Source organism: Rissa tridactyla, chromosome 7 (assembly GCF_028500815.1).
Source record: "Rissa tridactyla isolate bRisTri1 chromosome 7, bRisTri1.patW.cur.20221130, whole genome shotgun sequence".
Taxonomy (NCBI): Eukaryota; Metazoa; Chordata; class Aves; order Charadriiformes; family Laridae; genus Rissa; species Rissa tridactyla.
The window spans coordinates 19264079-19280580 of NC_071472.1; the positions used below are offsets into that span (position 1 = coordinate 19264079).

The 16502-nt window shown below is 36.3% G+C and overlaps 1 protein-coding gene across 2 annotated transcripts in view; it reads left to right on the forward strand.

The window, feature by feature from the left end:
• PSMD14 (proteasome 26S subunit, non-ATPase 14) overlaps nucleotides 1-13587 on the forward strand; it is a 48798-nt gene extending 35211 nt beyond the window's left edge. For both annotated transcript variants that reach the window (XM_054209239.1, XM_054209241.1), the window contains 5 exons: nucleotides 3607-3714; nucleotides 7095-7169; nucleotides 9490-9615; nucleotides 10894-10956; nucleotides 13161-13587. In XM_054209239.1, the coding sequence (XP_054065214.1) occupies nucleotides 3607-3714; nucleotides 7095-7169; nucleotides 9490-9615; nucleotides 10894-10956; nucleotides 13161-13259 (471 nt within the window). In that variant the 3' untranslated portion in view covers nucleotides 13260-13587. The remainder of the gene's footprint in view (nucleotides 1-3606; nucleotides 3715-7094; nucleotides 7170-9489; nucleotides 9616-10893; nucleotides 10957-13160) is intronic.
• The last annotated feature ends 2915 nt before the right edge of the window (nucleotides 13588-16502 follow it).

The following is a 16502-nucleotide window of genomic DNA, read 5'->3' on the forward strand; positions in this document are numbered from 1 at the left end:
CAGCATTATATGAACAAAATTTATTCAACAAGAAAACAGACCTTTAACATGAATTTAACAAGCCTGAGAAATTATAAACTCTCATATGCTGCAGATTCATGCAGTGATAATAAACAAAAAAGGAAAGTAAGAGGTTTCCTTAAGCTAGCCAAACTGCTAATGGTTTTGTTATAAGCTGTCTGCTGTTGAAATGACCTCTGAAAAGTCTGAAGACACTTGTACTCGGAAAAATTAAATGGTCAGAGTGGTGAAAGAGTTGCACTATGGAAGTGCGTTTTTAAGAAAAAATCTACCTTCATATTTCTGGAAAATATCCCAGTGGCATAGACTTTTGTTTAACTTTTTTATGTCTTTACAGAAAGGGAATTTAGTGTGAAGCTTGGAAACTCTAGTTTTTACTAGAACAGTGCATGTTGCATTAGGTAATTTAAGTACAATGAAAGCTTAAAATTCTTGGATGAGAAATACAACAAAAATCTAAGTAACTGAGTGGGTTTTTGTGCTGCTTTTAATTAATCCTTAGAGGTTCTTTGTTCAGAATACTGTGTCTAAAGTTTCCATCGTAGAATACGGGGTGACCATGTTGTTGCTGTCATCTGATTGCATCATGCTGTACTTCAAAATACACAAACCTAGAGAAGAGAGTTCAGCTTGTACACACCTCCAAGTGCTCACCGGGGCTTTTTTCTTGAGTCTTACTGTGGCATAATTAACACCTACTTCGCCCATTGCTCATTAGTACCCTGGACATTAATGAGTCTATTTATTTGGATATAATCCTCTAAAGGAGGGACTGATTTGTGCTCACTGTGAAAAAAGCAATTACATTTCATAGAAATGAATATGTAGGATTTATTGTTGTGTTTATGTTTTTATTGCGTATTAGGTCTAAATTTAGCCTCCAGGTTGTTGAGCATGTTAGTTTCTTTAAGATGGTTGCTATAGTGATAGCAGCAAATTCCTTTCATCTTAGTGTAGTTAAAGTATTTAGTTACCATTGGTCGTCACAGTGCAACTGAGATGAGAAATATCACTCACGTGCATACTTTTTGTACCCCTCTGAAAATTGTAGAAATTGCAATTTTGTCCCTTCTTAAAGCTTAGTATTTGTGATTTTAATATTTCATGCCACTTTCTGTTAGATTGATATTTATTCTACTTAGGAAGTACTTGCATTTCATTCCTTCAGGAGGACGGATAGAGCGGGCAGTCTGTTCCCACGCAGGTAGTACCTGAAACATAATGCCAATTACTTCTGGTCAGAATTAAGATGCTAGAGTAATATTCAGTATCACTCAGAAATATTTTAGCAGCTAGTTCTCATATTTTAATGTGAAATTTATCCAAACATAACCTTGAGAACACCAACTGAAATGTTGAATTTTTCATCAGAACCAAGTTTAATCAGTTACTTATTTGGGGTTTTCTTTTTATTGTCTATGACTCAGTCCCAGTCTGGACAGTGCCATTCATTCTTGGATAAGCTCAACATTGTCTAGTGAAGTTCTCAGTTAAACTCAAATCACACATGGCTGTTAGTAAGTTATAAAGGCGCTCCTTGTGATTACAGTATACTGCTAAGATCATGTTTCTTGCTCCTCTGGGTAAATTTTTGCTTGCTTGGGTTTTTTTTCCCCTTATCTAGCTAGTCTCTGGAGAACCCGTGGTGTGGGGTTTTTTTGCTTGGCTTTGACTTTTTAATTTATACTGCCTGTTTGTTATGGTTGGGCATTTCCAGGTGTTCATAACTTAGAGCATCTGGTTAAAATGGACCACAGAGATATATGCAAAAGCTTGTCACAAGCGTTTTGAGATAGAGAAAAATCTGATGGTGATTAAAAAAAGGAAAAAATACAATTATTTTTTATGTTGCTACACAGAATGTATAGAAACTGTTTCAGATTTTTTTGAGAATTAAGGTTTTTTTTTTAAATGTAATTCCTTTTTTGTAACATTAGTATCGGATGGCATGCTTCTGCGGCGTATTAAATCTGAATTGTGTTTTGGTTTTTTTTGGTTCAGAAAAAAATGTCACTGTTAACTCACTTTAATTGGGTCACAACCTAACATTTTAAACAAAGATGACTTTTTTTTTTCGTACGTTCTGCATGCAGTTTTAAGATACGACATATGCAGATGGATCTGGCCAGTCAGCTGAGGGTCCAGGAAATAGCCTTTACTGGCACTGAGTCACTTAACGTGCCTGAAATAATTTGGTCTCAAAAGCAAATACGACAGGTGATAAGTTATTAGGCTTTTTCAGTTTATACTTTGATAATTTTTTTGTTATAAATACTTGCCAATTAATTTTATTTCCACACGAATTACCTCGATATTTATGTTGTCCTCCTAATAAATTGCATATGTATTTAGTTATTAATATTTGTGTAAGTGGAGAGGAAAATGCTGGAACAAGGTGGGAGACTTGATGTCGCTTTCTCTGCAGACTTTCAGTGATTTCTTGTTTGTTCAACATAAAAGATTTGGTTCAGGTCTAATTCCGCAAAATATGAAACCAGCCATATAATGATATCTGTTGTTGTCCAACCTATGGGATGGAGAGGAAGAGAATAAAAATGATTGTAGAAAAGCTGTTAAAAAAAAATTAAACTATTTAGTTTAATGAACAAGAATAACTCTTCAAACATATGCAGACAAGATGCCTGCAAAGTATGCCTGCTACTGTTTCTGTGGGTGTACAAGGCCGTACGTGCACTGGTCCAGATAAAAGGCTGGGGCCTAAATGAGAAATCTTATCTTGCAGTTATGACTCTGCAATGGCAAGAGCCCACAAGAGTGGGGTTCTCAGTTCTGTTTCGCTTTACATAGGTGTTGGATAGGGGTGTGAGTTTTATCGTATGGGGCCATGAAATACTATTTCCAAAGATTTTCATAGACAAATTCAGCACAGGACAGAATAAAAGTCAGTGATGGTTTTACTTTATTTGCCATGAAATGTCACTGAATACTACCTACTGTGTACCTTTAAATCATAAATGACCTTGGTTTTCTTTTACTCTATTTTTTTACTCCTGAGCATGACACTGACAAGGACTTTTTAATCCATCAGACAGTTTATAGACCCTTTCATAGGCACAAGAAGCAAAAAGCATCTGACTAGAAGGGAATACATGGGGCAAGTTCCTTGCTGGCTATAATTTTGTTGTCATTTCAAGTATTGTGGTAGTATAATTGATGTGACAGGACTGGGCTTTAGACTCGGTCCCTTAGCTTGTGCTCACTTTCAGTTTTAGTCTCTCTCTGTCATTCATTTTGATTGGATAAGATTTAGGTGACAAACACATGCATACCTTTGAAGCTTAGAGTAAGCATACATAAAAATTCAATGTTATACGATGATATCATGTATATAAAACTTAGAGCTCCACGGAAAAGGTAATAATTGGTGTCACCTTACAGTACAAGGTAGTGTAGTGTGCTGATAGCATAGCCAGCAGGAGGCTCTTTTTTATTAATATTATAATTAAATGATTTTCTGGATAAAGGCCAAAAACAGATGAGAGTTGATTGTGCCTTGTCCACTGTTGCTTGGCACTATTAGTTGCATTTTCTAAAAAGAATTGACTTGACATCTTGTTTTTACAGGTTGTTATTGATGCCTTCAGATTGATCAATGCTAATATGATGGTCTTGGGACATGAACCAAGACAAACAACTTCAAATCTGGGTCACTTAAACAAGCCATCTATCCAGGTAAACCCACTGTTGATAGTCCTGTAAATTGCAAGATTTATTCAGCAATTTGGGGGAAAGGTACCAAAAACCAGTAAGCAACAAATTGTTTATTGTTCTTTCTATAGCATTTTCCTGCATGCATTTATAATTGATGTGATTCATCAATGGAATTGTATATGTGAAGGGTTTAAAATTGAGACCTAAATGAGCTACCTAAGTGTGAATGCGTGTATAAGTATATACCGCAAAGGTTAAAGTACAGATTTATAGAAATGCAGACTTTTAAAAGTGACAATTGATGTCATACCATGTGATGCAAGAATAGGTAGTGTTTTCAGTACTGCAATTTAAAGACTGCTGCTTATTAACGTCTCTGCTTTCCTAAAGATAAATTTTTCTGAAGCAAATTCTGGAAAAAGTTCCCTCTTCGTTAATAATCTTGTCTTTCTACTGTATGCCTATATAGGTTCTTGCTTAATCTAGATTTAACCTTGTATTTTGTCCTAAATAATTAATCTCTGATTTTTATATAACGCACTAATTTGCTGAAAAAATGGTGCAGTGGATTCAGTGGATAAATAGGATGTTTGATCGGCTTCAACTGTAATGTTTCTTTTGAGTATGTTGTCTTATATTTCTTTGCAAGCATTTGTGAAACTAAACATTCGAAGTTTGATTTCTGAAGTTGACTTTCACTAGTAAGACAAAAATGTTGGTCTTCAACGAAGCAAACCTTTATTTTGAGAAGTAGCTTGTGTCCTGCAACAAGTATCCGCTGGAGTGATTAATGCTTTTACCTGTGTCATTCTTCTGCCTCGATGTTTTTCCTTTTTTCTTTCCAGAAAACTTTTTTCCGTTACTGTGCATGCTAAAAGGCATGTACACTTGCAACCATTGAAGCCTAATTCTTGCTCTTTTGATCTATTACTTGACTAATAAAAGTAATATTTGCTAGATAAACATCCAGGAAAAAGACGGTACGCTAATCATAGTAGAACTGAAATAAGGGCTAAACTTCTGCTGTAAGAGAGACGTCCTTTGGGAGTTACTAGATCACCATACCCTTATCTTTCAAAAGATCAGTTGTTTTTTATTACTAATGCATTGAAGCTCTTTACTATTTATAAAAATGCTAGACAAAAAAACCAGACAATTAAAGAGTGTCTACTTCAGGAGGTCGTTGTGTTTTACTTTTGATTTTTGAGTCGGTAAACACTGCGAATTATAATGAGTATGAAACAAGCAGCTAATACTCTTGATTAGATATAGGCAAGCCCATGCTTGCATGTTTCAGGGCTGGTCTAACTGGGCTTTTCTGGACCGTGTGTAATGACCTCCCTTGTAAACCCCTGTAGTATTGTTCAGCTTCATTATTTTAATATCACTGTCACTACAGCATGGCATGTTTTGGCCATGGGAGTTTTGGGTTTCACTTGTTAACAGTGGGTATTTTTTGTTTGTGTTGGTTTTTTGCAAGTTGGCAGTGAGTTGCAAATGTCACTGTTAAGCTAAAAATCATAGTTTAAAATGATACTCTTCTTAAAACTGGATGGGCTCTTGCAGCGTTGTTTTGCTTTTATTCTAAGGTTGTGAATATAAAATTCTGACTCAGTTGAAGACAGCAGCAAACTTAATACTGATTTCAGCTGGGCTAGAAGCAGCGATTTTAAGACATTCCTTAAAATCTCAGGAATAAGTATAGCACGTGGCTTGACTTCATTCCTTTTGTTTGTGTTTTTTCTTGTGTTGGCTTATCAACAGCTTTTTACTTGGTCTTTGTGCATCAAATTTTTAAGTCTTGTTGGAATGATAGTTTCCATTTGAAACAAAACACAGGCAGAACAAGCTTTGCTTTGAAGTGTTTTATGGGTTTTAATTTAACCTGTTGCAGTGTCTAAACTGCAACTACTGCTCAGGTTTGAAGTGGAACAGTTGTTTACATTTTACATTTGTCCATTCTTTTAAAAAGTGACTTTGGAAGGGGAGAAAAAAAGAGAGAGAAGGTAGTGGGCGAAGGCAAAGATGTTTGTGAAATTTTAGGAGCTTTAGAGAACTCCCTAAATATCTACAACTGAGTTTAAATATAAACCCCAAAACCTCATATGCAATCATTTTGAGTGGGATAAGAAAATGGCAGTGGAAACTACTTAGTGCTAATAGTTACAACCATAAATTACTTTATTATTAATTAAAAACCCTGTATTTTACAATTTTAATTAAAATAAGTGTCACGAGTAATAGTTATTTGTAACTGCTGGTTCTTGTAAATGTAATCATTCAGGTTGTTTTGTATATGTGTTTGCAAAAGAAATTTGTTTAAAATGTACATATGAGAACATTTTTAGCTTTCATACAGATAATTTTGGAATGCTGAAATATTAAGTTGCATAAAATGCAAATATACATTCATTCTGTATATTTCTAAAGACTATATTTAAACATAAATAGGTGGAATGATTGAAACATAAGAAATATTTACCACTAATTATGCATATTATATGTATGATTTATCGTATCTTATGTCTAAATGTATACTTCATATGTAAAATTTTAATTGAAAAATAGACAGCTTTAGTTGTGGTGAGGATTTATTGTAGAATTTTCGTAAACCCTCCTCCCCCGCACTCCCCAAATATTAATCCAACTCACTCTTAAGTCATAAATGTAAAAAAAAAAAAAAAAAATATATGTAGTGCACATGAGCAAAATGGAAGATCCATGCATATAGGTGTCAGTTAACCTAATTTCAGGTGATCGGATTGTAATGTACAAGTTTAAGGAACAATTTGCAAAGGATGTAAACATGAAAAAGGTTGTTTGGTTGTGGTTTTTTTTTTCATTTAAAGTTAAAAAAGAAAATTAGCTTTAATATCCAAGATTAATTTGATGCGTGTAGTCTAACTGATATTTGACATGTTTAATCACTGCTTCAGCTGCTCTCTTTGTATTGTACCTTAGAGAACGAACTTAGGAATGTTGGCAGTGGTTGTAAATAAATAGATAGCCAACGTTCTTTTGTAACAGAAAGAGCCTTGTATTTTAATAGAAGTGATAACCAAACTTACTGAGAGGGGAAAGATTTGAGAGAAATATGTTCGTGCATATGTATCGGTCAAAAGTTTGCAGGCAGTTACCGCTTTTTCCTATGATAGTTGTTACTGTGTGAAAAAATGCGTGGTTTAGAAATAGAAAGTATAACTGTCAGTTAACTAACAGGGAAAGAGAAATAGGAACAGGTATATTTACTTGAGACCTACTTATAGTATCTCTGTGTTTGTTTCTTTATGGTTTTTCTTTCATTTAAGTGATGTTTGGAGATGGCTGTATTTAAATCAGCTCTTCCCTTCTAATATTTGTTCATTTCAATTTTTATGCAAACTTTTCCCTGAATTTTACAGGCACTAATTCATGGACTAAACAGACATTACTATTCCATCACCATCAACTACAGGAAGAATGAACTAGAACAGAAGGTAATGGTTTTAGCTTTTATTCAGAGGACGAAGAACTCTATACAAACTATTTAAGATTTGTGACAATATTCTGATTTCAACTGCTGGTATTTTCAGTAGTTGTTTTAATTCTCCTGAAGTAGGTGGCTTCTCTTCCAGAAAGCACTTAGATGTGTAGTCATGACGATGAGACATTCTAAAACCACATTCTAATATTCATATAAACAGTTTGACAACATTTTTGTCCACTTGTTTTGTGGAGAGTCCTCATATTGTTCTCTGCACTTAACAGGTTTGTGCAAAGTTTCAAGTTTTCAGTGACGAAACTGAAGGACATACTAGCTGCCTTAGATTTTCACAAGCTGGAATTCCTGAAGCTAGAAGACCATATTTTCCAAAACGGAATTGTATAGCCAAAGAATTTCAGATTTTTATTGGTTATAATCACATTGACAGAAAGGTGCTTCCAGTTGGTATGAATGGAGCTCCCCAAGACTTCACCGAATATCAGGAAGTAGTGACCTCCTGCCTTTACAGAAAAAATATTGTTCAGTTATGACAACAAATATTGTCAGTTACTTTGGTACCAAATTTCATCAGTTACAGGTAAAATCTAGCTTGACAGTCTCAACCAGGAAAACAAACAGAAAAAAGCGAAAAAAGCTTATTTATCATTTGCAGAAGTTAATTCTTGAAAAGCCAGATTCTGTCCTCACTTATGGGTTATAAATTGATCTCAGAGTTGGAGTTTATAATTAAATGGTCAGAATAGTTTTTTCACTTAATTTTGACTTCTAGAGGGCTAGAAGTAATAAAAAAAAATTTTTGAATAATGGAAGAATATTCATGCAAATCAGGGAGTTGAAAAAAATTTGTGAAATGCATAACCCTTTTTAGGATGATGTCAGGCTTTCAAGACTCACTGTTACTGAAAAGAGTAACTGATTCAACAAAACCAGCTCTCTCTGGAAATGTCCGTGAAGCTTACAGAGGTTATTGTTTCCGTTCAGATACAACAGTGCGGCCAATCCAGTCTTTTCTGAAGTTCCAAGTGTATATTTTCTTTAATGGCTTTACATATGTAAGTTATTACCTTTGCAAGTAGGAGAATAATCTTGACTGAGTTAGGGAAACTTTAATCGGTGAGGCAGCGAGTATCTCCACACGTCTTTCATAAGGCAGGTTCATGCATATCTCAACCCCCTCTCGTGTGGTGGTGGTGATCTGTTATCTCCATCTGTAGTAAGAAGGGTACACGCTTCACGTATTAGATGAGGAGCCCATCACACCAAACCATAATTTTAAAATCCAGATAGCCTAGCTAAACTGTCCATATGCAGTTTGCCTACAACTCCTTCTGTCAGTAACTGAGGTCTTGCCTAATACAAATTATGACACAAACTTTCAACTCCGTTCGTATGTTCCAAAGTCAGGTTGCTTATGGAAGCTGTACAGAGGATGAAACAGGCACTTTTATTCAGGTGATAGCACTTACAGGGCTTACGGGTTCTCAGAGACATCTGTAGTAAATGTTCCCAAATTGAAGGCAAGCTGAAACTGCTGAAAGGGTCCTCCCTATAGTCCTCAAGTGTGCGGAAGATCCACAAATTACGCTTTCGTTATTCATGAAAACCGGGAAGTTGCCTTTACAGCTATTCCTTCACTCTTTCAAGAATGACATCAGAGTGTCAAGTAAAACATTTCAGATATTTCTAATAGTCCCTGCGTTTATCACCGTCAAAATTCTGCATCGCTTTATCCTGTTGGTGTTAGGGCTGTTTACTTTGTAGGAGGACAAACACACACAAGTCCTTCTTTCGTTGCTTTTGAAGTTCACTTCATCACAACTGTGGCAGCTGCTTGCATACAGTTCAGGATAATCACTAAAGTCTAAATAACTACTTCATACATTTAATCCAAGCATTAAAAGATTTTTCAACTTTGTCAGAGGCCAGAAGCTTCAGCCATTCCTTACTTGGCAGCTCAAATACTCACCTTGCTGTTAGTTCTCCTACAGCGCGTTTCTGCATTCTCAACCTACAGCAAAAATAAAAAATTACAAAAGAAAAACTTATTCTTGTCAAAGTAAATGCAGCCCTGGTTTCCATGCCTCATTTTCATATTTAAGGTTCAAGAAGCTTGATCTTTAAGAACATGTGCAAAATTTATCATCTGCTCTAGCAGTATAGTTGATAGTTGTGTTTCTTCTATTTAACAATTGTAAGATCGATATTTTTTTATTACATTCTTACTATTATAAATTGTTTTTCTGTCAAAGAGGTCTTCATAGTATTATGAATGTATTTTACAATGAATGCTCTAAAGAGGTTTTGTTTTGCAGATGTTACTAAATTTGCACAAGAAGAGTTGGATGGAAGGTTTGACACTTCAGGACTACAGTGAACACTGCAAACTCAATGAAACAGTAGTGAAGGAGATGTTAGAATTAGCTAAGAATTATAACAAGGTATTCATATCCCATAATGATATTAGTGTTTATCAAGTGAAGAAATGTATTACTTAATTTCGTAAGGAGTTGATTACCACAAGCTTTATTGAGAATGACTTGTAAAGGAGCAGAGCTTAAGAACAAAAAATTGTTGCAGGAACTCTTTTGGCCCTTGGTGGTTATTTCATTTGTATAATCTGTTTTCAGCAAAGAGTTTCCTGGTATTTGGTTATATTAGGCACAAGTGTGGCTTCAATGGCCTTGTAGAGACTGTGTTTCTTATTAATCAGCTATATATCATTTCTGTGTGAAGTTGCCTATTAGCTCTTCAGGCTTTGCCACCCAACTTTTTGCCCTAAATTAGCAAAGCATTCAATTATATGTTTTGCTTTGAAATTTGAGCAATCACATCAGTTTTGTATTTCTACTTAGTGAAGAGAGTATCAGATTCCTGTAGGCCAAAATAAGCAGTTGATTGTATTCTTCGTTCCTTCAGTCGAGGACTGCTTGACCAGTATAGCAGAATAAAGGTTATTTATCTGTATCATTCCAGTAGATGGACAGTAAGTACGTAGAACACATTCTAGAGCCCAACTCGATGTTCTTCTTAGATAAAGAAATGATTATTGGTGTTGTAAGAAAGAAGAATCACAGTTATTTGTACAGTTTTAATACTGGCGCTTACACTTAAAAATATTTTTTCTAAATACTAGATCTCAACAAGCAGTCTGAGTAGTAAGCATGTCAGTCATTCTTGATAAGTGCTATTTTTTTTTAACTTCTTAGAATTCCTTAAAAACAAAATTCAGTATTACATTCACTAGTTAAGTTAGTGGATTCACTTGCAACAGAACGCTATAAAAATGTATTAAAATAAGTGACTTTAAACAGTGTAAAAATTTATTGAGATCAAACCTCCAGTAGTGGAAACAATGTAGGTAACGTTATTTTTGGTTCTGCTTTACCAGCTTAACTGTCTTCAGCTATCTTTAACTATTGATACTGCTCATTTAAGGTTATTGCTTAAAAACAGTTTTGTGAATATCTGACAATAAAACCATTCATAAGTGTTTGCCTTGATCTTTTGCACTAACGCTTAGTAATTAAAACCACGTCTGCTGAAAAGCTGAAGTACCTTTCCTTTTGACTTTCTGATATGTGTTGGTGTTTGATTTTTTTTTTTCTTTCTTTCTTTTTTATTTTTTTTGAGAAAGAATTATATTTTCAGAATCTTGTGGCTTGGGGAAAAAGTAAATGAAATCTGAAACACTGACCTTTTCTGTGTTTCTTTCACAGGCTGTTGAAGAAGAAGATAAGATGACACCTGAACAGCTGGCAATAAAAAATGTTGGCAAGCAGGTGAGGTGTGATGAATTAGAGTGAGGTGGAGTGATATGCTTCGTTCATTCTAAATATTAATTTTTTTACATGTGCGTAGGTGATTTTTAGTTCTACGTGCAAGATATTCTCAATGCTTCAAATAATGAATTTATTTTTGTTGAAGATTGTTGTGCAAGGAGCAAGGCTTTTGACTATACGTAATCGGCAGAATATCTGCAAGTCGTGTTCTACATGTGTTTCTATTATGTGCTGAGGAGCGGTGTTGAGATTTGGTATTTTTTCTTTTTTTTTTCTAACTTTTCCTAGAAGAGGCATAAAGATATCCGAGTCTGTGTCAGAGAGGCCAAAACAGTGGAGACTTTTAAAAAAATAGTAATAACTGAAAAAGGGGTGGGAGTGTTGTTTATACGTTATTATGGCTAAAGAGACAGCTCACCCCTGTCCTCGGTTCATGAACACACTGTCAGTGCTTAGCTCCAGCACGCACGTATGCAAGTAAGCTGCCTTGCTTTGTATTGCTGTTGGAGGAAAACAGTTCAGGACCGTAGCTGGAACTGAAAACACCCCCTCAATTTATTCTGGCCCTTTGCGATATGAGGGTATGATGTCTTTATAGAAGACTTGACAGAAACCTATTTCTACATGTGATTTCAACATAAATGTTGAGGAAATGTGCTTTGGTGAGGGAGAGGAGAGCAAAACAAGTTTGTAAGAGGTTATCTTCAAATTCAAGAAGGGCGATGGAAACAAGAAATAGCTTGAAAAATACCCAGTGTGTCCATAAAGAACCAGTATTTATTGTATTGCTAGTAGCAGTAGAAGAATTTAAAGGCTTTTGGATTGCTCTTATGTGTCAGCTTCTAGCAGCTATGTCATAACACATCTGCACTATTGTTCAGTCACTCGTGTATTTCTGTAGCATTCAGAACAATGGAGTTTATGCACACCTACACATACATAAATACATATATAAAACAAAACATGTAAGAAGGGTTGTATTTTAAGGCTTATGATGTCATCTCAAACAGAACTTGAGCTTCACTAGTTGTTTAAATCATTACGCATGCATGAAAAAAATCTATTTTAATACAGTTTTTTAAAAATAAAATAATTTTTTTCCTGAAAAAATTATTAAGTTTTCTTTAAATTACAAAAGGGTTCAGTTAAATAATTTCCATGTGTTTTTTATGCAACCTACATAAAAAGCATTGTAAAGAAACAGTGCCCACAATAGGGGTATTATGTTATTAGGCTACATAATTTGCTAGGAACAGAGAGAATGTTGAAGAACTATATGATCCTTGAAAATGAGTTATTTAAGACGGACAGCTTGCACAAATTTTTCTAGTACACTTTTATGTAAACTTAGATGGGTTCATTAGATTTTGATGATAGTTCTTTTTTTTTTTTTAAATTTAAATTCCCACACATGATTGTCTTCCATTTTTAATTTCTTTACACACAAGAATGCTACAATAATACTACAATAAAGTTTAGAGATGTTTTTAAATATGCCTGATAATTTTGCAGTACTTGGAGATTAATTACTTAATCTCAATTCTGAAACTAAAGAAGTGTATGAATATGGTTTTCAACCAGAAATAATCGAATTGTTCTATGCAGATGCCCACAAATGCCCACATCAATTGAGTAATAGTGTGTGGGGATGTGTATTTTCAGAACACTGCTCAGGCTTAACATTCAACTTTTCAGAACATTTGAACATAGCATTGTACATTTTTTTTTTTATTTTTATGGGTATAAGTATGCTAATTTCCTCGCAGTCAACACAACTATTCAAAGACTGCCTTAGATCGTGCTAGAGTCTTTACAGGATTAGAACACACATTTGTAGAAAGATCTGAAAACAAATTGCAATGTACCAGAGCTAAGATTAAAATATTGGCCCTAGTGAGATGCATAGTAAACTCCACATATTGTGTGTTGTCCTTAAAACTCACAGCTGTCGCGGTTACTCTTCAGATGCTGGATAGAAATTTGCTTCCTAAACATATCCTCAACTTACCTGAGCGATAGTACGGACTAATGAAATCTTACTCATGGAAATTCAGTCATTTGCTGGGTCTTGTTAGAATGGAAAATGCAGGAGCGTTACTGGCCTGTGTTCTTAGCTGACAATCATCTTAAATAGACCTGAAGTAAATGAGATCCTTCAGAGATGTGTTTCGGTCATTGCTCTCATGGCATCCTTTATATTTCAGGACCCCAAACGTCATTTAGAAGAGCATGTGGATGTGCTGATGACCTCAAACATTGTCCAGTGTTTAGCTGCTATGTTGGATACAGTTGTATTTAAATAACCGATTTACTGTTTGTGATGCTTTCTTGTGTATATTTGTTTATTGTTTCTAATACTCACAAAACAGAGACTGTTGAGGCTATATTTGATTAAACAGAGACATCTGACTTCATTTGCAACGTAAGTGCAGCACTATAACACCTTTCAGTCTCTAATTGTGCAGTTGCTTCTGTTTCTTTATGTCAGGGTCTTTACAGATTCCAAAGCATTCAAGAACACAAGGTGGGCAAAAATGTATTACATTTTCATTTAATATTTGGGGGGAAAAATCAGTAGTACATATATATTTTGATTGTCACAACATAATAAAAATACATTTACAAACCTGTCTTAAGTTCTGGATGGCCTTTTTTGAGAAAGGATGGCGGGAATTAACAGTGTAGGAAAAGTGTTGGTAAAGGTTTATTTCTACCTACTGTAAAACTACTGAGATATGAATTGCTAGGACAGCAAAAATTCTCTAATGAAATTTGTCTCCCATTGACTACCAGATACTCTCATTGAGATTAAAAAAAAATAATACAAGTTTGTAGCAGCGCGGAATTCTGAGTAAGTACAAAAACCAGAATGCTGAAAATTGCCTTGCCAGCTCCCTTTCAGTATTATTCAAGCCCTAATATCCACCAAAGACAATTGACCTTCAGAAAATGCATTCAGTTTTGCTGGTAACTGAATCGCACAACTCTCATGAGCGGTGTCATAAATAGCAGTATTCTGAGAATAAACATCAAAGATAGAGGCTGTTCTAGGTTACATGAACCCTCCCTCCTGCAAAAGCGAACATACACGAGATGTCCATATATATAAATATATGGAAAGAGTTCCAACTGGAATATGACATTTAAAACTCTTTCCACTGACTAGAGAGGGAAACAGTCACAGGAAGGCAGGTGGGTTGGCTGCTCGGTTTTAAGCAGGCAAAGCCAAATAACTGGGTTTGGGGAGCGACTATGGGTTTTTGGGTGGGGGGAGGTGGTTGGGTTTTTTTAATTTTATTTTTTAAGTATTGGGTGTTACTTAGGCTGATCTGATTCTTTTGTCTGGACAGAAGTGTTCCTTCTCTGTGTCACTCACAATATTTTGTTTACTGGGTTTTTTGGTTTGGTTTTTTTTTTTCATTTTTTTAAATCAATGGCAACAATTGTAGCAGGCAAATATTTTAAAATTATGTGCATCTTTTTGTGTTGAAGATGATTTTTTTAAATTTATTTGATTTCATACTTGCATAGCAAAAAAATAGCCCATAAAACTGTCTTATTTTCCACTTTGTGCCCAGTAGTTTTCTATTTACTTATTCATTACCATTCAGAGGTTTTTCTTTTGTGTGGAATTTCTTATTTAGGCCTTTTAATTTACTAATTTAGAATAACTCTCTCTCAAAGTATATTTAGCATGCACTTATTTCAGAGGGAAACATGCAGATTTTTGCAGCTGCCCTCCTTATGGCCTTCCCTCTGCCCCCACAGTAGGCAGTAGAATATCAGCCTGGGAAAATGGAGACATACCAAACGACATGTGCCTGCATGTAGTTAAATGGAAGTGCTTTCTGGCGATTCGCGCTGAAAACCTGCGTATCGTCGAGGAAGGCTGGTTTTGGGCTTCGCCATTGTCCGATGTGTGCAGGCACCGCTGCACCCTGGGGTGAGATGGGGCAGGAGCCAATCGGGGGGGGGGACCTGCCCCGTGGCTCATCTGCCGGCGGGGCTCCGCATCCCTGCCACTCTCTACTCCCACACACACGTGTAACACCACGAGGGAGACACAGTTTGGCAGGTCGTGGGTAACATGGCACTGCAGAACAGGAGAGAAGCGATCACAGTGCTGCAGTGTATACGTGTGGGAAAGGCCGGTGTAAGCAGGGAGACAAACCAGGGAGTCTTGCATATTCGAAATTAATTTTGACAAATCTTGCAGAGGGTGGCTGAAGGGAGTCTGTTGGAGATGCAGATCTCCTGTAGTACGAGCTTGTTCTATCCGCTCCTCAGTTTGACTTGGAGGCACAATTTTCCATTTACTAAGATGTTTCATGAATAATCAAAAGGCTGTTTTTCGGGGCATCTTTCCTCATTTTTGTCCAGTGCTTTAGGAGCCACACAGAGGATTCGGAAGAATATGCGCATGCAGTAACCTGAAAAACAGCAGCCCATATACCATCTTGGAGGAAGAAAGAGGTTTTCAAGCAGCCACCTTCTGAGCCCCCAGCCGCAACGGAGCAGACCTTCATTAGCAGCTTGACCCCTCGTCACCTGTCAGCACGAAGGACGGGCATATTGTATTAGCAAACCTCTCTCCTCCTTTCTATGACGATTCTGTAACACCACCTGCCATTGCATATCCCCCTATTATACCAGTTTAGGAGTTGTGCGCTGAGGATTTTTGGCATATATTAGCACTTCCATGTGATTGGCAGTATACCACGGAATTCATTGCGGCTCCGCATCTATATGGGTGTAGCTCCGTAATTCAGGGCAGCGTTTCCCAGGGTTTATCTGTGTTTCGACCCATCTCCTGCCTACACGAGTCCGTTACCTTTCTGTCGGTTTGAGGCAGGGGAAGGGAAGGGTGAGCACACTGGTGAAACAAATGTCAGAAACAGTACCTAGAACTGATATTAATAAAACTATTTTCTTATCACTGAAAGGAGAAGGTATAGTATGGAAAGTTGCATGCGCTGTACCACCCAACTGCGAGTAAAACAGTGAAGTGTTTGCTTTTTGCTTCATAATTTATTTTATTTGAATAATTTCCTTGCGGAGAGCACGTATATGCCGGCTTCTATGAAAACACCAAATAACCGAACTAGCTCACAGTTAAGCAACAGAAAAATAAATGGCCGTGGGATTTGAGAGTGTTGAAATACGCATTCTGACAAGTCATTCTGGTTCTAGGCTTCTCTTGATTTGAGTTTGCAAAGTTTCAGCCTGGCTTCAGATGATTATATGCTGGGTTTATTATGTGATGGCCCAGGCTGCGGTAACTATCGGTGGAATTTGAAGCCAGCTGCTGCTGTCACCTGGAAAGAGACACGATCTGTAAAATACCTGAAGTCCAAACTGCTAAGGGGAAAATACTAAAAAAAATGGAACAGGAGAGCTCCTCCCTGGGCAAAAAAACGGTGCTTTTACAAACTCGCAGGCTTGCCCAGGAAGGGAAATTGAGACCGATGCTGGGTAGAGGCGGGGTGACAAGCGAGTCCCCCGAACTCTTCGGGCGCATCTTCTCGCCTGGGAGGGTCCGGGTCCCA